The 20995-nt window shown below is 41.4% G+C and overlaps 1 protein-coding gene across 3 annotated transcripts in view; it reads left to right on the top strand.

Moving 5' to 3' along the window:
- CPNE3 (copine 3) overlaps nt 1–16531 on the top strand; it is a 43703-nt gene extending 27172 nt beyond the window's left edge. The window contains exons 8-16 of one of the 3 annotated variants that reach the window (XM_084849192.1): nt 1562–1660; nt 3638–3724; nt 4743–4802; nt 5471–5604; nt 8241–8295; nt 9019–9070; nt 10013–10146; nt 10624–10860; nt 12387–16531. In XM_084849192.1, coding sequence (XP_084705318.1) covers nt 1562–1660; nt 3638–3724; nt 4743–4802; nt 5471–5604; nt 8241–8295; nt 9019–9070; nt 10013–10146; nt 10624–10860; nt 12387–12509 — 981 coding nt within the window. In that variant the 3' untranslated portion in view covers nt 12510–16531. The remainder of the gene's footprint in view (nt 1–1561; nt 1661–3637; nt 3725–4742; nt 4803–5470; nt 5605–8240; nt 8296–9018; nt 9071–10012; nt 10147–10623; nt 10861–12386) is intronic. The other 2 variants (XM_084849191.1, XM_084849193.1) reach the window with 2 other exon arrangements.
- The last annotated feature ends 4464 nt before the right edge of the window (nt 16532–20995 follow it).

Genomic DNA, 20995 nt, shown 5'->3' with positions numbered 1-20995 from the left:
GAATTCACGCCCCAGATTCCTTCCCTGCCCCTCTTTGACTCACAGTGTAGTACTGCCAATAGCAGCGTTGTGCTTTCTATAAAAAATATCCTGGAAATGAAGCAATAAATAGCAAACATTGAATCATCTGTCCAGAAAATACATTTTCATAGCCTTTTAGAGAAGAGAAACAACTTGCCACCCCACCTGCTCGCTCGCATCTTGATGTACTTGAATTCAAGAAAGATGTATTTCCCTGCATGCGGCAAAATACTGTCTTCCGATAAATTGTTTAACTTGATTCTCACCTCAGTTGGGTCAAAATGAAACTTCATGAATATGTAGGTCTGTGCCATGGTGCTAAAAATCTAGCCTGCCATATTGCATCCTCCTGTGAAAATGGAAAAGGTGAAAGAGGGCTTTGCTACTTTCTGGAAAGCAGTTTGAACTACAGCTATTTTGCTGTAATGAGTAATGGGGGGAGTATTACGCTATTATGACTTATTAAACAATGCTTTAATACTTTATGTACATGGTGTCTTATGTAGCTGGCTATTTCATTGTAGTAAGTAAAATTATTTTCTATCTCCACCTAATTCAAATGCCTTTTCATGTGTTAAAATGACTGTGTATTCAGTCATAATACACAAGCAACTTGCTTTAATATCTCATTACATTATTTCTGAAGTGTGTATGTGTGTGTGTGTTGAAGTGAGTCATTGAAGGCTTCTTGAAAGCAGGCATGCATTCATCGTACTGTGGGTGGGAAACATGAATAACATGTATCTTGCAAACACAGGAGCAAGTCTGAGAATACTAGATTGTATTTACTTTGGTTAAAGATCTTTGGTCAACTTTGTAATAAGCTGATAGATTGCTACATTAAATGTTATGCAAAATTTAGAAATGTTCTTAGTATTGGTCCTCCCCGCTGCCTACAAATTCAGTTTCATTCTAATGCTGTGTGCTTTCATTACATGAAAATCTGTTTCCACAAATTCTCTCTGGTGATAGTATTGCCTGCATGTTTACATTGGTGAAGAGTGCATGTGCATGCGTGTTAATAATGTTAAGAAAGCTTCCTTAGGCTGCAGTCCTATACCCACTTACCTGGGAATAAGGCTCATTAAAATAAATGAGACTTACTTTTGAGTAGACATGTGTAGGATTGTGCTGTTAGTGTACTGAAATAGGGTTGGCAATGGACCCAGGGAACATCAGATGGTAACAAAGCGGAGCTTGATCCCAAGCAACTTGAATTTCTTTAAAACTGACCTTTTAAAATGTGGGGATACATTGAACACATTAAGTGGCATGTGAAGTTGGAGCCATAACAAGAAGATTACACATGCTCTGTATTTTCAATTGACAATCTTACTGAAACCACATAGATCCCTATCGATGCGATAGATCCCTATCGATGCATTTTAGTCTTGTCTTCCAAATAAGAAGCGTTTTGGGGTTGATATTCAGGAGTGGCCAAGGCCTGCAACAGATTTCTTATCCTTTACTCAGCTAAATTTCATTATTCCAATGCTACATCCACAGTATTCTTGGATAAAACTAAATACTTCATGTTTAGGTTGAGTGCTACGATTATGACAGTGATGGGTCGCATGATCTCATAGGAATCTTTCAAACCACAATGTCAAAACTGAAGGAAGCATCTCGGCACTCACCAGTAAGTCTATATACCTTTCCTCACGTTCATTGAAACAACACATTTGTTCAGGGTTTTATGGAATGTCTACTTCTAGGAATGGGTGTAATGTCTGTGGGGAATCGTGTGTGATGAGAGGCAGACATAGTTGATTCAAATCTCCACTTAGCCATGGACTCACTGGTAGCCTTGGGCAAGCTGCTTTGTTTCAGCCGTAGCTCCCATCTGCAATTAAGGGAGAATATTGATTCTACCTTACTGGGCTACTTTAGAAGTTGCTGAGATAAGATGGAGTGTTTAGGGCATTTGGGGGACGTGCTGTACAAAATAATTAAAAATTAATATAGTATCTAAAGTGTAAATGAAGTTAGTGAGCACCTTTTTATCATGCATTTCTCTCTCCCCTGCAGCCCCCTGTGTGCTCTCCAGGTCTTCTCCAGGGGCGAGGAGAGGAAGCTGCTTACAGATGTTGGATGTAGCCTTTTAACTTTAAAAGAGGGATGGGCAGCTTTCAGGGATCTGGGGGCCAATTCATTATCCTGGGAACCCGCCAGGGCCACACTCCTGTTCTCACTGCCCTTTCTTTAGAAACAGTCCCTTTTTGCCGCTGTGCCACTAAATTCAGTAGTGATGATATAAAAGATAAAGGTTTTCCTATGTCAACTCTTCTCACTGACACACTGGCTGGGTTCATAATGCACATGCATTATGTGCATAATGAGCCTTGATCTAGTGTGGTCCCCGCTCCCCTTTCCTCCAGCATGGGCATGAGGAGAAAGCTTTCATTTCTATTTTCAACTAACCACAGTGTGTCATTCTGCCTGAAACCAGACAAACTGTGGTTAGTCTTACTTATGATTAACAGAAACAGGACAGGGTCAGAAACCATGGTTTGAAGTTGGCTTGTTTCCAAAACGTAGTTAAGGCTAACCACAGTTTGTCTACATTTGGACATAACAGCAAACGCTGTTGAAAATGGGGTCATGCTGAGTGGGAGAGGGGAGTTCACAAACCCAAGGCTCGATTATATAATGTTAAACATACAAGCAGACAGCATACAAATCAACAAAGTTAACCCAAATATTTCATTGGTTGTAATGAAGAATTCTTTGTAACTTAAGAGTATGTATACTAGTGTGGCAAAACACATAGGCTCAGTAAAATAACTGCCATCATACCTTAGTTGTATTTTGTTTCTTCAGGGTTGGTAGCAATTAGGGCACTCAGTTCTGGACTACTGCTTTCAATTAATATTACAAATTTGACAACCCTTCTCATCTGGGAGGGTGGCAGAATACCAGTGTAATAAAATTAGTAGTAGTAATTCTAAATAACAGCATAACAATCTGTGAACCAAAACGTTCGGCAGATTTGCTTCTTTTTCTCCCCTGGTTCTTCCCATCCAAGCAGTTTACTGCAAGCTGGAAACTGGTGGCGAACAGCAGCAGTGCCTTCATAAGAACACAGGTGCCATGTTGGATCAGACCAAGGGTCCATCTAGTCCAGCATTCTGTTCACACAGCGGCCAACCAGCTGTTGATGGGAAACCCATAAGCAGGACATGAGCGCAACAGCACTCTCCCACCCATGTTCCCCAGAAACTGGTGTACATAGGCTCGCTGCCTCTGGTACTGGAGGTAGCACATAGCCATCAAGACTAGTAGCCATTGTTAGCCTTTTCCTCCAGGAATTTGTCTAAGCCTCTTTTAAAGCCATCCAAATTGGTGGCCATCACTACATCCTGTCTTAGCGAATTCCATAGTTTAACTATGCTTTCTGTGACCAGTGAGACACAAATTAGAGCCCCCTTGCCCATGGAAGTGGCTATTGCTGAATTACATCCATTTTCCAGCTCCAAGTACACCAAAGACAGAAGGGGTGGAAAGTAATATGTCAGAGGGCCCCAGGCTGCCTCAAGTTCAGCAGATGTCTAAGCATGCTTAGGATCAATCTAAATGCATTCAGTGTCTGCCCTCCTGCTCTATTATGTTTTTGTAGGTTGAATTCGAATGCATCAATGCAAAGAAAAGGCAAAAGAAGAAAAGCTACAAAAATTCAGGCATTGTGAGCATTAAACATTGTGAGGTGAGCATCCTCAGATGTTACATTCTTATTCAGGAGGTCAATTTTCAGTAGCAGTAAATGTTCATCATCCCAATAGACAAGAACCTTCAACATGTAAGAGGTATAGGCTGCAGCCCTGGAGAAGGTATCTAATGGGATCATACTTCTAGCGCAAAGCTTCTACCACTTGCAGAAATCTTGTTTTCATCCTTCCATAAGCTTCAAATCTTTGATTCAGTTTCCTCAAACTGTTCCAAATACTCATTAGGACTTCATGAGGCTAGGTGTTGCTTGTGTTACTTGTTCCACTAGCACAACAGTGGCACTTCTTTACATTTCTCTGCCCCAGTGTTCCCATCCCGTGATCTCAGCAGGTAGGGAAAGGAGATTTAAACCGCCCCATTGCTGCATGCTGAGATGCAGTTGGGTGATTGTGAGTATATCTGTGTGCCCTGTCCCACCACTCAGCACTGCATGTGACCTTTGCGGCCAAAAATCTGCCCACCCCTGCCATAGGCGTCACAGAGCCAGATGTCTTTTCTCTCCCTGCCCCCACCTCCTCCTCACTCCTCTTGGCACACACTGCACCAGGCCATTAGGGAGGCTGTGCATATCTTTCATGTCCCTGTCTAGCCCTTCCTTCTGTGTTCAAGGAATACAAGCCCTAAATTTACTGTTTCCATGAGGACTCTGTGGAGAAGGGGACAGGAATTTTATGTCTTGTGTCATTTTTCTATGCATGGCTCCTGCACCTGAGGTGGACAGGACTGAGCCCCAGGTGTTTGCCACAAATATGTATTTTACTTGTATTTTAAGTCTTCTCTTGGTTAAGTTTTTAAAGACTACAGTTCTGGCACCATTGTGAATATCCTCCCATCCTTCCCGACACACACACATTTGGATATTTAAGTTGAAAAGCCTGCTGATGATGTAAAGGCCTCAGCATGACTAGAGGGGTGGAACTGGGTTCTGAAAAAAATCTGAGTAATTTATTTGTCATCCTAAGTGAATCGCTGAGGACTTGATGTTTTTTCTGCAGGTTATTATTGAATGTACCTTCCTTGATTACATCATGGGAGGGTGCCAGCTGAATTTTACTGTAAGTAAGCTATAGCTCATATATTTTAAGTGAAGAAAGAGGGACATATTGGCTTGAGAAGAAGCAGTGCATAGGGCTGTCATAATCGAGTCAGGCAGTAGGTTAAGTAGGTACAGATGTGGCAGTAGTAAAGATTCTCAGCAGCAATAACCATGATTCAAACAGCTGTCCTGGAAGTCACCTAGGCACTAAGGGTAGAGAAAAGGATAGAGCAGGCAAGGTGTGTGTGCTGGCTTTATCTCCTCCTCTGTCTCCTACTGGGGAATGGGAGGCTTCCAGGCAACTGAGAAGTTAGTTTATGTTTCTGTCCCATCATTCAGGGCGGCATATATGGTTCTTCCCGTTCCCCATTTTATCCTCACAATAACCCTGTGAGATAGGCTTCACTGAAAGATCATCTATAGGAGGGTTCCTCCTACAATAGCCTAGCCCAAGGAATTATTTTACATTCAGTTTTATATTGTGCATTCTGCCATATTCAGTAGTGTGTGTTGTTTTGTTTTGTCTAGCTTTTTAAACAGCAATACCAAATAGGTTAATTGCTTAGGAAAACCAACACGTCGTACTTCTCCCAGCCTTAATTCCGCTTAGTCCTAGGTGTTGACTTGTACTTGCACTGCTAATGAGTGACAAAGCCATCTTCACCCCAGTGGTGTATTTCTTGACAGGTTGGCATTGACTTTACTGGCTCTAATGGAGATCCTCGCTCTCCAGACTCCCTGCATTACATCAGCCCTAATGGGGTGAATGAGTATCTGACTGCCATTTGGTCTGTGGGGATGGTTATCCAGGACTATGATGCGTAAGATTCTCTACCAGTTTTGTTCTCAAACATATTTGTAGGTTAAAATTACAAAAAATACATTCAGAATTATGACATGATAACTGAGAACTCGTGGCAAGTTTTAAAAACAGGTTTTCATGTATTTATTTACTGCAATTTCTCTCATGCCACCTTGGTCTAAGTCAGGAAGCTAGGGTTTTGGCTTATGTCTAATGTCATGGCTACATTAAGTGGTGTGGCTGTGCTGGAACTGAACATTTCTCATTGATGTATCTTAGTGAAGGGACATGCAAATACATGTAGCCCAGTAATTTAGTTCTGGCATCTAATGAATTAATATGTTGTTGTTGTTCAGTCGTTAAGTCGTGTCTGACTCTTCGTGACCCCATGGACCATAGCATGCCAGGCCTTCCTGTCCTCTGCCCTCTCCTGGAGTGTGCTCAAGTTCATATTCATTGCATCGGTGATGTTATCTAGCCATCTTATCCTCTGCCGTCCCCTTCTCCTTTTGCCTTCAATCTTTCCCAGCATCAGGGTCTTTTCCAGTGAATTTTTTCTTCGCATTAGGTGGCCAAAATATTTGAGCTTCACTGACAATACAGGAAGATTGTACAAGAGATCCTGCTTTGAATTTATTTATTACTGTATTATGTTAGCTGCTGCAAGTTGTCTGGGCATCTCATAAACAAACTGAATGGGTTGTGTATCTTCAGACCTTCTGCACACATTTCCTCCAATCCAGCTAGAAGCACTGTATGTGCAAAACAGACTTTTGCCTATGTGTCATTAGCTGGATCAGGAACCACTTGTGCAACACAGTGCAGTATGCATGGTTCCTTGCTGTGATCTATCAGACATGATCTGCTTGCGCAAGTCCTTTTTAAAAGCTAAAATCCCAGATAATTGGTATTCAGAGTAGGAGCCTGGAGTCACACCCCTCTCCTGCCAAACAGCTGATTTTTGCTTTTTTAATTAAAGGGCTTCCATCCCCACCTGCTCCACACATACTCCATTAGATTAGGCTAGTTATGTTTTAATCCTTGGATGCTTTGCCAACAGGATGCTGCATTGATCTCTAGGTGCAGTCTACCCCTCAGTACTGGCTTGAAAAAAAAGAACAACACTCTTGGTCAGTAACTGCAGCTTATTCCCAGCATAGTATTAGAGGCTCACAGTAAATGCTGCCAAAAAGTAATGGGCGCTTAAGCTCTGAGACATGCACACATGAGAGAAGGCACAAGTGAGCCCAGAGAATAGTGCAAACACAGGTATTGTGTATTTTACATCATGTTCAAGGCTTTGTTGAGAATACTTGTTCTGGAGTGTAAGCATTTACAGATTGAGACAAACATTTACAGATGAGACCTAACAATCCTTCCTTCCCAGATAATTGATGGCACTATTTTGTCAGTGCTCAGAGGTCACGGGAAGAACAATCCAGTTAGCTGATTCATTTGTTTTAACGCACCTCTGTTTAAATGGAAGGGCTGTCACGGCAGGACCTGCTGCAGTGAAACGGTTTAGGTGACTTCCTAAATAGTGCACAGCGTGCTCCTGCATTTGTATGCCATCGCTGCTGGGTTACTTACTCTTCATCCCCCATTAGGAGAGCTGCTCAAGAATTAGGCGTCTCGAGGACAGGCTGAGTTTGCAACAGCTGAGATGCACTGGGGCAGTAGGGCAGTGAAAGGCTTTGAGCCTTGAGTCTAGCTCATGAAAGGACTGGCAGACATCTGGAGGGAGCCCACTGGCATGCCCAGATGGCAGGAGAAGGCAACACAGGGGAGTGTGAGGACCAGAAGAGCAATTCTGTCTTCCCTCAGAACTGCAAATTAAGCTGCACTCAATAGCTTGTTGACCATGCGTTTTCAATTAGCACCATAATTGGAGGACATTCTAGTAGATGTCAGCTTGGAAGCGATCCTGCTGTGTATCTACATAGTTGCCCACTGTCCTTCTTGTAATTGTGGTCCAACATCTGGGTTCACCTTTGGTGGTTGGTCTTTTTGGCAAAAAGATGACTGGAGTGGAACTCCAGTTATGTGTTCAAATGTCAAAATATGTTCAAAAGTCAAATTTTAACATTTGAACGCACAACTTTAAATGTTTTTTTTTTTAATGAAATTGTTGCACATTTTAACTGTAAGTTGCCTTGGGGTCTTATTTGGGCTAAAAGGCGATTCATAAATGTATAAATAATAATTAAACATAGGGTTGGATCCTAATTTAAGGAAGTTTGCAGAAGGAAAGTTTCCCATCACCCTGTAGCCAGCTGTGACTGCCAAAAAGCCCCTTGTTGGGGTGGGGACCTCCTGAACAATGTGGGACAGAGGGGAAAGTTTCCTTCCATGTACATTGCAATCCTGTATGTGTCTGTTCAGAAGAAAATCCCATTGAGTTCAATGGGGCTTTCTCAATGAATAAGTGAAAGTGAGTAAGGTACATTGCAGCCTGAGTTAACTCATGATCCAAGCCATTATGTGGGCATGAGACATCCTTGCTAAGATGAAGAAATAGAAAAACTTTAAGTGCTTTTCATGAAAACAGCCTGAACATTTCACAGTAGTACTAGCAAGAGATTTACAACTTTGGTTTGTGAATAGTGTGTAATTGTGAACTTGTTTATAATTGTTCTCTCTAAATTGCTTTTACAGAGATAAGTTGTTCCCAGCTTTTGGATTTGGTGCTCAGATCCCTCCCTCATGGCAGGTAAAGTATATTCCTTCAGAGGGTAATTTATCCTGAAAGGCAGTTTAAAAATCCATTAAACAAAGAAAATGAATATGTAGTTACATGATTTGGAGGACAGCTGCTTGATTAGAGACGGACCTTGTGATGCTCCTGCCCTGGGTTCTGCCTTCTCCAGCTTCCACCTGATGAAACTGAGAAGAAAACCCCCTCAGGACATCTGCCTCCACTGGGTCAGTTGTCTACACACAGCTTCAGCTCCTTTTTCTCTCTGGGTTAAAGAGACACCCAATATGGCTAACTGGTTCCCTTTACCCAATACAGGAGAAGTTACAAGGAAATACGTTTTTCTAATGGTAGTGCCATAAGACAAACCAACATGTGGGATTTTCTCGATAAAAAAACCAAAAAAAAATTAATACAAGAAGAATTATATATTATTATTAAACAATCTATGTTTGGTCCTTAACCTACCTACACTACCCCTTTTAAATCTTATTCCCCAAACCCCACTCACTAGATGTAGCTTCCTCAATCCCCAAGGCCGTATCTGACTAACTGTCAGTTAATTCCTTATATAACCTCAGAATCCTCACATACACACAAGCCCCTCCCGCCTTCCACTCACTTCCTAACACGCTGCTTCACATGGGTCACATTTAACAATGCAAATTTCTATATTAATATAACAGGCATATGTTACAGACCTGTCTGAAAATCTGAATGTCTTCCATGTATTCACAGGTGTCGCATGAGTTCCCATTAAATTTTAACCCATCAAACCCATTCTGCAGTGGTAAGTTGTGACATTTTAGGATAAGACTCTTAAAGGATCTCCTGACATTTCTAGGTTTACCATAGCTAATAGCAAAGCAAAACCTAATACCTTGGTGATTGTGAATTTTTAAACTAGTGCCATTAAGATTGCATAATTGGAAGAAATGCTAGTAGATTTCAGCTGGAGAGAGAAATCTTTCTGATCAAAACTGCCTGGCTCTTATTAACCCAAAGAAGTTGGCAGTAAAAACTTGAAGACAGGGAAGGAAATTATTTGCAAAAAGCCTCACAAATGTAGCGGTACAATAAAATACCACAAATAAGAGATTTTTAAGATAGTTGGGTAAGTTATGATATCTTCACACAATTTATTGCATTTGTGGTTCCTTTCAAACTTCATAGTGGGAGTAGTAATTGAAATGACATCTATGTTACTAGCCATTGCAAGTACTTTATGTAGTAATTAAATTATCTCTCTACTCCTGTGTTTCAGAGCATTATTGCCAACCTGGAAGGAACCACATCTAAGGGAGATAGACCACATAGTCTTAGGGCGCAATCCTATGCATGTTTAGACAGAGAAAAGGCCTACAACTCCCAGCATTCCCCAGCCAGCATGGCTGGCTGGGGCACGCTGGGAGTGTAGGCCTTTTCTCTTTCTAAACAGGTTTGCACTCTTAATTACTTAATTGCACATCACCAACAATATTGTATTTTTTTCAGGCTCTTGGGAACTTGGTTTTCTTTGCCCCTTTGACTAGCTAGTTCAGTTACCTTACAGTCTTGAAGTAAGCAGCTGTGTGCTCCTTGGGGAACACACAGCTTTATTTCCTCCATAAGTGCAATTCATTTTAAATATAAATGTTCATTGAAGCTTCAACACATTAAATGAGTTTCATAAAGATGTGCAAAGGATGGTCAAGTTAAAATGTAGTGAGGAATGTCCATTTATTTCTCCCAGGAATCCAAGGTGTTGTAGATGCATACCGGGTCTGCCTCCCTCAAGTAAAATTGTATGGGCCCACCTACTTTTCTCCAATAATAAATCATGTGGCTAAATTTGCTGCAGCAGCTACACAGCAAAGAACAGCCTCAGTAAGTACCTCGTCACTACTACATGGTAATGCGCTCTCTTGGTTTCTTTAAATGGGAGGTGGAAAGGAATGAGTAAGGAACAGAACTGCCAAGTCAGGCTGGTGCGAAGTACAAATTTACCTGCGTATCAAGGCCATTCAAAATTTTTGGACTCCTATGGGAAAAAAACTAATGAAACATTGTTTCACTCTCTTGAGCTGTTTTATCTTGGCAGTTTCAATTTTAGGCATTATGGGGGAGCAAAGAATATTGTTCTGAAAGTTTTATGGGGCCAGGGAGTTGATCTGTCTTTGTATAAGGATTATTTTCCTGGTGAAGACTTGAGACTCAAAACAAGTTGAATAAAGCTTGTTTTGCACCATTTTAGCCCTTTTTCTTTTTGTTATTGTGTTTATCTATTAGTGCCACCTCCTGCCATATTTCAGGAATATATTTCTCCTGTTCTCCATTTTAACAAAATGTGCATTTGTTCAACAGCAATATTTTGTGCTCCTCATAATCACTGATGGTGTGATAACAGACATGGATGAGACCAGATCTGCCATTGTTAATGCATCCAAACTTCCTATGTCCATTATCATTGTTGGTGTTGGAGGAGCTGATTTCGGTGCCATGGAGTTCCTTGACAGTGACAGTGGAGCTCTGAGATCTCCCTCAGGAGAGGCTGCCATTAGAGACATTGTCCAGTTTGTGCCATTTAGACAGTTCCAGAATGTAAGTACTGTTTCTAATGACACACTTTATGCTGGTCAGAAAGTATGATAGAGTAATCCAGCCATCACCTTTTTTCCATCCCGGCTAATTAAAAGAGCAGTTCTGATGCAGGGGCTTTAGCATACTTGCCACACAGAAATATACAGCTTTATGTGATACTGCTGTTCAAGCAGATCTATAGAAATCTTCCAGAAAAACAGTGACTGGAGGTCTACACTTATATGCGTTATCTTCTATGAAAAATGTGTGCATATGATAGAAAATAATGAGGAACAGGGAAGTAGTATTTTTAAAGACAGTGCTTTGGTAAAAAATGTCTATTCTTTATGAATCAATACAGTGAATACTCTACTTGGGCATCTTGGTCTGCCTCAGCTGAGAGGAGATAAGGATGAGGAGCGAGCAGCAAGTAGAATAGTGTGAGGGATCTGTCACTGACCATTTGCACTGGAGGTGGATCACATGGAAAATGAGCCTGGATTGCCCTATGGGATGCCCCATGATCATTGGCTGATGATCTGATTCAGGAGAATTCAGGAAAAACCTGAGTGCTGTTGCCTCCATGAGAGCCAGGATGTTGCAGGACCGGCTGTGGTTCATCAACAATTCAGCGCAGCAGGGGACATTTGATGGGGTAACAGCTCAGGGATCAGGCATGGGCCTTTATGTAAATGCACCTATTGCCCCTCCTATGGCTGTAATAATCTTTGAAAAACTGGAATGGGAGAAAGGAGGAACAATGACGGAATTTGGTCTCATTAAGGAACTGTTTGGTCAAAAATGATATTAATAATAAAAGTGGTTGAGAATCAGCCCTATCATGTAGGAATTGAGTCCTTTAGCTAGTGCACTGTGTGGATTAAGTTGTGGATAGAAAACACTGTTGTGTCCTGGAAGGGTATTGTTCTTTTTTTAAATCCAACAACAGTGTCCAATTGCAGACAAATGATATGGAAGGAAAAGCTTATCGGTCATCCCAGAATGAAATTACTAGCATACATTTCTTTTTTCTACTAGATCACACAGTCTGTTGTGTAAATACCATCTCATTTAGAGTTGTTTTATTTGTCAAAGGAAAGTGGAAAGTAAAAATTACTTTGCTTTCTACAGAGTCCTTTTCAAGATCTGTTTGTGTTTTAAATCTTGTAATAGGTTTCTACATATTTTATGCTCCTTTTCCGCTCCCTTCTGAAAAGCTGAAATCAGGGCATCAGCGTTCCTTACTTTCCATTATTTGCTTAGGCAAAATGCTGTAGGGCAAGGAAGGAAAAAAAAATTGTCCCGTTATATTCTAATTTATTGCCACTGTGAGTTGTACTTCAACTTGCTAGTTAATAGTTTGCCTTTATCACTGTATACATAACAGGGTTCACTTACTAGGAAAAATGCAGCCCATTTATAGTTTTACATAGTTGGATCCTGAAATACACAAGTGCTGTCCTTGGAGGAGCAGTTCAGGTTTGAAGTGGTTTGAAGCTGATCATCTGCTCTCTTTGTTTGACTTCTGACTGTCCTCTCTGTATAAGGCTCCCAAAGAAGCTCTTGCTCAGAGTGTCCTGGCAGAAGTGCCACAGCAAGTGGTGAACTACTTCAGCACGTTCAAGCTCCAGCCTCCAAAAAACCCTGCAGCAAAGCAAGATGAGAGCTGAGCAGGAGAAGCAACCACCAGTCCCCAAGGTGGGGAATCCCTGTACCACCTGCCTCTGCGGTGCCAACAGATCGTGGTGGACAAGAGGGCCTTTTTAACGCATTGCATAAAACACATGAACTGTTAAGATAGCCTTGCTCATTTTTGTTCTGAGTTGCCAAAGATGCCATTTTGTTTGACAACCATTGCAGGTAAGATTAAAAAATTAGTTCAGGCATATGAAAGTCACAAGCAATATTCATCTTCAGGAAGGGCAGAACAGTTACCTTTTTTGCCATACCATCAGCTCTTTTGGCTCCTTCACTAGGGTGCCCACAACAAAACACAGTAACTTTCTAGTAGTGATTAAGTAAATGCAGCACAGAGCATTGGTGTGCCTTTGAAACTGTTGTGCTGCAGCCATCTTGACCTCATACTTTAAGAGAATCTTGGCTGCTCAGGACTTGCATAAGCTTAGTATAAAATATGCAAGTGTTTGTAGAGAAGTATCAAGACCAGGATAGTTTGTAAAGTTTTTTACAAGTATCTTTCTTCATTTTGCCCTAGTGACTTGTATATTGTTCTTCTGGGCCATTTCTGAATATTTGCAACTTGATAAAGCATTAAGTAATTGAAAAATGAGTATAATGTGGAGTCTGGAACTGAACTATATTAAGATTTACAGGTGCAAATCATGTTTTTAATCAGGATAAGCATCTTACATTAACATAACATTGCCAACAGTTAGTTACTCTCTGCTCCACATAGAGGATATAAATAAGATTCAGATTTTTCACTATATATCATGTTAAAAACAGTTGACTTTTGAGAAATACAGCTGTTGTAAAGTGTTAGCATGTGTTATGGATTAGGAAGCCCAGTATGTGCTTTTTATCTGTTTTATAGCTGTATAGAGAGGGAAATCTATATGCTACTTAATCTGTATAATTTTTATACCTCAAGAAAGCTTCATATTGTCTTAGTTTAGGTAGTTGCAACATACCTCCGTCATCTTCATTCCGTATTGGAAAAATAAGTCTCCCCACTGCTGGACAGGGTGGCTAGAAATGTTTTTCCCTTCTGCACAAGAACTAATTTAGGTTGTTCTTCAGGATCCACTGTGCCTTTGGGGACCACTTCTTTGCCCCCTATTTCTTTACTGACTGCTAGGGAATTAGTGCTTGAGTTTCACATGCATTCAGCATTTCCTCACCCAAATGCATTTCAGCATTTCCTCACCCAAATGCACATTGATCAGTAGCCCAGAAGGCTTTTTTTGGAAACAATTCCTTGTGTTTTGTTTGATAAAATGTCAATAAGCCAGAAGTGTACATAATATTTCTGTTGGTTTTATCTGTGTGCTGTAAGTGGAATTGATTGGGCTGAGCTGTCTGAAAATGGTTTTGAAGTGTGTAAGAAAATAAATTGTGTAAGCCAGGTCCAAATGTCAAAAACACAAAACTAAGAGTGAAGTGTCCAGAACCTAGCATGCACGTACTTTCCTCTTAGACTGGGACCTCCTGCTTTGCTTCATAACCATGTTAACTCAGCACATCTATAGCTTATAATGGGTGTTTTTGATCATGTCCAATTAAATGCCATATCTAATTTGTGGATAAGTCAAGATATTTCTTTTAGAAATATCTGTTGTTACTCTGACTGAAGATGTTACTCCCATAAAGGATATTCTACATTTAAACTTGCCTTCAATGGGTCTGTTGTAGCACCTATTGAGAACATTTAGTTTTTGTTATGTAAACTTTGCCAGCTTTTGAGTAACTTTTTATTTTGGTCACAGTTTCTCAGTTAGTGGATAGCAAAGCCAAACAGAGTCCCTGAAATGTGGAAATACGTTGATATGTCAGATACTGTATAATTATTGTATACTGGATTCTGACAGCCCTCCTTCAGAATTAACCATGTTCAGAGTCCAAATGTTTGAGGATAACAGGGTTAGAATGCAACCATTATTCATCGACCTGGTTTGCACATAACGACAGTCCATGGGTTAAAGAACCCATGGGCTGTCGTGCACGAGTGGGAGAGAGCGGGCACACTGCCTGTGGCACGCCTCTTCCACTTTTACTCAGTAATCCACAATCAGCTCGTTTGTAGGTTGCTGAACGTGACATGGAAACCCGGACCACTGGGTTGTTTAGGGGGTCAACAACCCAACAGTTAACTCATGGTTTGTTATTGGGTTAACTGCTGGATTGTTTAGCTGCGAATCAACCCAGTGGTCCGGGTTCACACATCATGCTCAGCAACCTACAAAGTTGCCGATCGTGGGTTGTTGAGTAAAAGCGGAAATGGCAGTGCATCCCCTTTATTCTGCTCATTCCCAACAGCCCATGGATTGTTTAACCCATGGGCTGTCATTACATGTGAACTGGTCCATTCTCTTTGTGAATCTAGCAGTCCTGCAAATGCCCCCATATTTCCAATGAGATCCTGCAGTAAAGTCTGAAATTCTCCATCTGTGATTTTGTTAATATGTCATACATTTGTTTTCAAACTCGTCGCAAGAAAAAGAAAACAGCATTTCATACCAGTGCATTTTCATACCTCCCACATGCATTTGAGCCCATTCAGTATCTAATCTGTGCCTTTTTCATCTTAAAACAGGCCATCCTATAGCTATAGTGTAGTCTGAATCTTGCAGAGTTTATTATTGACTATTAAACCTACTGCACTGCCCTTTGCACATCTTAGTAAAATAATATTTCAGTAGCAAAACACTTGAAATATTAATAGAATATTTACTTAATATCAATGTTTATTTTACATCTCTTATGCTTCTTCAGCATAAATTTCCTGACAGCACATTAGCACCATCTTGTGGTAGAATTTAATTATTGTCATTTCTGTAGAAAAAAGAAAATCGACTTTTTCCTGTTTGATATTTTCAAAGCAAAATACAGCTTTGAGGAAAGCATCTTGAATTATGTATGATCTTTGTGTGCACCACACCAGACCTTTGGGTTCCCTTTTCTCTGAAGTCAGGTAATTCTTGCCACCCGGTTTTCTTTTCTCCTAAGCCACCTCTTTCATATGGACGTGTAATTTGTATGTATACATGTGTAACAGCCAGTGGAAGTGTAAGGAGGTCTTTAACCAGAGGTTCGGTGCGCACATAGCAGATTTATGCATTACGCTCTTAAAAATGGGGAAATAACTGTTTCTAGTTAATTTGAGAAATTAGCTCAAACACTCCTGCCAAGTCCCAAAAGTATAGGCTGGACACAGGATCTGTCAGAACAAGGAGAACAATAGTTTGGCTCAGGAGAATGAATAGAAAGCTGAAGGAGGTTCCTTGCCTGGTGATTAATTTACATTTGGCTGGCTATACAGGGCCATAGTAATGCAATGTTCAAAACGAAAGGTGTAATTAAGGGTGCTCAAGTAGTGCTTGTCCTTGTTGACTGACTCAGAAGGTGGGGGTGCTTCAGGATTAGGCCATTTTTCCTGCCAGGGCTTTTGATTGTCTGATTCAAAGGTACCGTTGTGGGTTAGTTGGCTGGATGGTGGCATGACAATCTGGTAGGGATTTGCATGTTTCCATGGTTACAGGGAACAGCTCTCTTTAATCAAAGAGGGAAGCAAGTATGTTCTATTACTCATACATCTCTGTGGTAGTTCCAGAGCGTTAACAATGTTCCTGGCACCTTTTCAATCTGTGCCTCCTGGAACAAATGGATTCTTGAGCCAAGGTGTTAGGGTGATGCCAATTAAGTCCGTAGCACAAAATACGTGTGTCAGAGAGCTAGCAACATTTGAAGCTCCTCTGTAACAAAGGGTAGGCCACCTGATGCCCTCCAGATGTTTTGACTACAACTCCCATCTGTCTCAGCCAGCATGGCCAATGGTCAAGAATTATGGGGTTGTAGTCCAGCACATCTGGAGGGCCCCAGGTTGCCTATCCCTGCACTATACTATTGCTTGTATAATACTCTTTCTTGTATTTGATGGTATTGACTTCAGATGTGACATGACCTTAGTGCCATATAACACAATATATTAAACTCGTCCTGTGTCCCAACTGTTACGTCTTTTGTCCTTCTTTCAACTGTAAATATGTTTTTGCTGATTTGTTGTGGCACTCTAGCCAAATAGGAGAAATGCTTTTGACGTACATATATGGGAAATTAGCCTGGATCCTAATTTCTTCTGTAAATTAGCCTGGATCCTTCTTTCAACTGTAAATATGTTTTTGCTGATTTGTTGTGACACTCTAGCCAAATAGGAGAAATGCTTTTGACGTACATATATGGGAAATTAGCCTGGATCCTAATTTTCCTTCCATGAACAGAGCAGTGTTCATGTGGTGTATATTACTGCAGTCATGTCCTACTTGTGGGCTTCCTATTGGGGCATCCGGTTTGCTACTGTGGGAACAGAATGCTGGACTAGATAGGCCTTTGGTCTGATCCAGCATGGCTCTTGAGTATGTTCACATACTGGGGCTTTCCCTCCTTCTCCTCACTCTGCAGAACCTTGTGCCCCTTCTGAAAATCTGGTCCTGGATGTTGGGGGATCCTTGGAATGGTGTGGGATATGGTGCAGGGGAGAGGGAAGTTGGCAAACATCACCCTCACCCTTAAGTGAATGGAGGAGAAAGTTAGGATCAAAGCCATGGAGTTTTTATATGAAAGCCATTATTTTGGTGAAACAAAGCAAAACATTGGTGGTGGTGTGTGGACCAGAAGGAAATGAGAAGTCAAGTAGCTAACTCTGACGTTTAGCAACACCATTTCACAATTACCATCTTGTAGATCAGTAGGTCTCAAACGTGACCCTGTACGTCAGACTTGGAGATAATCTCCCTTTATGAAAACTTAGTGTTGTATAGTCTGGCACTAAGCTGACAGCTTAGTAACCTATTTTTGTCTCCTCCAAAGATTTTTTTAACTATTTAGGGGTCTTTAGATTATTAACTGCTTCCCGGTTTGTTTGAAATGAAAGAATAGGGACTGAAGTAGAAGCCAGATATGAGGGGGGAGAAATAGGTGGACAGCTTTTGCTTAAAATCAACTTTAAGTCTTCAGTTATCTTAGCTGAAAGTATTTTACACCAGATGTAGTTTTCAAACATATTTCAAGGCTACATAGAGTGCATTGCAGTGATCTAATTCTAATGTAAGCACCTCTTTCACCTTTCAGGTACACATTGAGAGTCTCAGACAGCTGTGTGGGTCTTTTTTGGGTAGATACAATGGCTTAACCTATTAATATACTAAATGTGTGGCTTTTTCTTCAGGCTGGACCAAAACACCCCCTAGCTTCACAGCCTTGTTCCCAAACTGCAAAAAGCCCTTTTCATCTTTGGGGGCTCAAAGGGAATAAAGTACTCATAGCACAGGTGTGCAGCCAAATACTCCCACCCTCATATCATTCAGACCCTCTCACCCCCCAGGAGCTGCCATTCAGGTAGCAGCAGTGGGGCTCCAGAATGAGTATCTTGGCAGCACTGATCTGCTGCTGTGGCACATATATTTTGCTCTCATTCTGAATTAGCTATGTTTGTCCTCAGTGCTTGCTTGCTTGTGCCTGTGAAACCAGTGTCAGGTGTTGTTTTTAAATGGTGCCAAACGAGTAACTGATGGGGGTGAAGAAAACACTCTGAACCCACACATAAGCTTTGGGGGATTTTCAGGGAGCATTTTGGACCTCCAAAGCCCCCCTCTTGCACCTAAAACATTTGGTGGTGAACATTCAACACAGTGTTTGCCTATAAAGAGTGAATAACGCAAGAGTCAGGCAGTCCCTGGGTTAAAATGCTGAACACAAGAATAAGTAATTGCATTCTGCCTTGGTGCTGGCTGAACTAGCTTTCATATTGGGTTTAAATTTGAATTGACCTTTAAAACTCATTCGCTAATCGTTGATGTTACTTAAATGTAATTTTAGTTAAGGTGTCTCTTATTTCTAGCTATTTGTATTTTCACATTATATGTCTTTCTGTTTAATTGGAACTTACCTTACAAATGGAAATTTTTATTATATATAAATTTGGCTTTTAATGTTTGTCCTGGTATGATTATTGGCATCCTCAGAAGATTAGTAAAGTTTGTTTTAGGTCTAAGTTGATCCGATAAACCTGAGTTATGACATGTATTGTTGGAAATGAACACACACTGGGGCTGTTCACACAACATGCTAACCCACACTCAGGGTTGTTGTTGAACTGTGGATTGTTTGTTGAACCATGGGTTAGTGTGTTGTCTGAACCTAGGACATTTTCCGCAGGGTGGGTTGTTAGTGTGGCTTAGTTTTCTCGAACAAACCACCTTGAGAACTCGTGGTTTGTTGTTGGGTTGTTCAAAGTGCTTAACAAGCCACCTTGCAGAAAATGTCCTGGATTCAGACAGTACGTTAACCCATGGTTCAACAAATAACCCAGGGTTCAACAAGAGCCTACACTTCCTGTTTCTTCCCATTCATTATGTAACAGTTGCAAAGCTGCAAAATACATTTTTTTAAACCTCTATGATGGTCTGGCCCATGTGGGTTAAGAAAATGGCTCCCCTTCCCCTGCTACCAATATTCGATCACCCATGTTTTTATCATAGTGGAAAATATAAACAGTATTGTGGTTGGGAATCTAAAGGTATATACTGGATTAGAAATCTGGTGGTAGGAGGGCAGCCAATTACAGAAAGGGAATTGCTCGACTGCCTGGAGGAGATTCTTCCCTCTTAGCTACAAAAATTTCAGATAGTGTCCCTTTCTAGATATATAATTGCTGAAAGGGAGCCTTCCCATGCCCTGACGGAATTTGAAGAACTGTGTTTCAATCGGTGGAAGGGATTCCTATCAAAATTATACTCTTTGATGCTTCGTTCCACCATATGAGACTTTTGTGGTTTAAAATCTCTTTGGGAGGCAGATTTGTTATCTTCAATATCTAATGCAAGCTGGAAAGCACTGTGGTCATAGTTCCCATTCTGCACCATTTCTACCAGGCTCATAGAATGCAATTAAAGTTGTCCACAGATGGTATATACCTTTCCTGGGCAAGGTTCTTAAGTGGGTGGTTGCCAACCAGCTCCAGACACTCTTGGATGAGACCGATTATCTAGATCCATTTCAGTCAGGGTTCAGCCCAGGTTTTGGCATGGAAACAGCCTTGGTTGCCCTGTATGATGACCTACATTGGGAGAGAAACAGGAGGAGTGTGATCTTGTTGATTCTCCTTGATCTCTTGGCGGTTTTTGATACCATCGATCATGGTGTCCTTCTGAGATGATTGTCTGAGCTGGGAGCGGGAGGCACTCCATTGCGGTGGTTTCGCTCCTACTTGGATGGTCGGCTCCAGAAGTTGGTGCTTGGGGAATATTGCTCAGCCCCGTGGATTCTCCAGTATGGGGTTCCACAGGAGTTGGTTTTGTCCCTGTGTTGCCTCGGCCGTGGGCTTCGACCTCTTAATTTAGCGGTGCCAAGATAGTGATAAATCAGATCCATAGGTTTACTTACAAGGAATACTTTATTGAGTAACTTACAGCACACAGGTATATCCAGTGGTTGGATCAGACAGCTTCTCTGAACCCAGGGGTACAATGGGGTACAATGGGTCTTGTACATGTTAGCAATGAAGGAGCAAAACAGCAGCAAGCACCCCTAGCGTTCATTCCCAGCATAGGCTAGAAGTGTTTGGTTCTCAGCACAGCACAGCCACCTGGTGCTTAGCATAAACACATAGCTTTGCTTCCCAGGGACATCTTGATATCAGCCTTTTGACTCATCTCAACATGCTCAGAGGCTTACTAGCAAAATAATTGCACTAATAATGAACTTAAGCAAGCCATTATGGATCTCTAGGCCCCTCTAACATTACAGGTGACTTGATTATGCACCTGGGGCCAATACAGTCCCCAATGCTATTTAACATCTACATGAAACCATTGAGTATGGTCATCTGGAGTTTTGGAGTGTGTTGTCATCAGTACGCTGATGATACACAGCTCTATTTCTTCTATTCATCTTCAGGTGAGGCTGTGAAAGTGCTAAATCAGTGCCTGGCTGCAACAGTGGACTAGATGAGGGCTAATAAACTGAAACTCAATCCAGACAAGACTGAGATGCTGTTGGTGGGTGATTCTTCTGACCAGATGGGGGGTGCTCAACCTGTTTTGGATGGGGTTGCACTCCCCCTGAAAGAGCAGGTTTGTAGCTTGGGGGTTCTTGAGCCAACTGTGTCACTTGAGGCTCAGGTGGCCTCAGTAACACGGAGTGCCTTCTACCAACTTCGGTTGGTGGCCCAGCTATGCCCCTATCTGGACAGGGATAACCTGGCTTCAGTTGTCTATGCTCTGGAAATCTCCAAGTTAGATTAATGCAATGCAGTCTACATAGGGCTGCCTTTGAAGATGGTTCAGAAGCTGCAGCTCATGCAAAATGCGGCAGCCAGATTGATAACAAGGACCAGAAGGTCCAAACAGATAAGACCAACTCTGGCCTGCTTGCACTGGCTGCCTGTATGTTTCCAACTCCGATTCAAGGTGCTGGTTTT

This window comes from Heloderma suspectum, chromosome 4, assembly GCF_057233095.1.
Source record: "Heloderma suspectum isolate Gila_16-S chromosome 4, 16-S_ref, whole genome shotgun sequence".
Taxonomy (NCBI): Eukaryota; Metazoa; Chordata; class Lepidosauria; order Squamata; family Helodermatidae; genus Heloderma; species Heloderma suspectum.
Note: the sequence above shows the minus strand (reverse complement) of the source record. Positions and strands in the feature narration are given on the sequence as shown.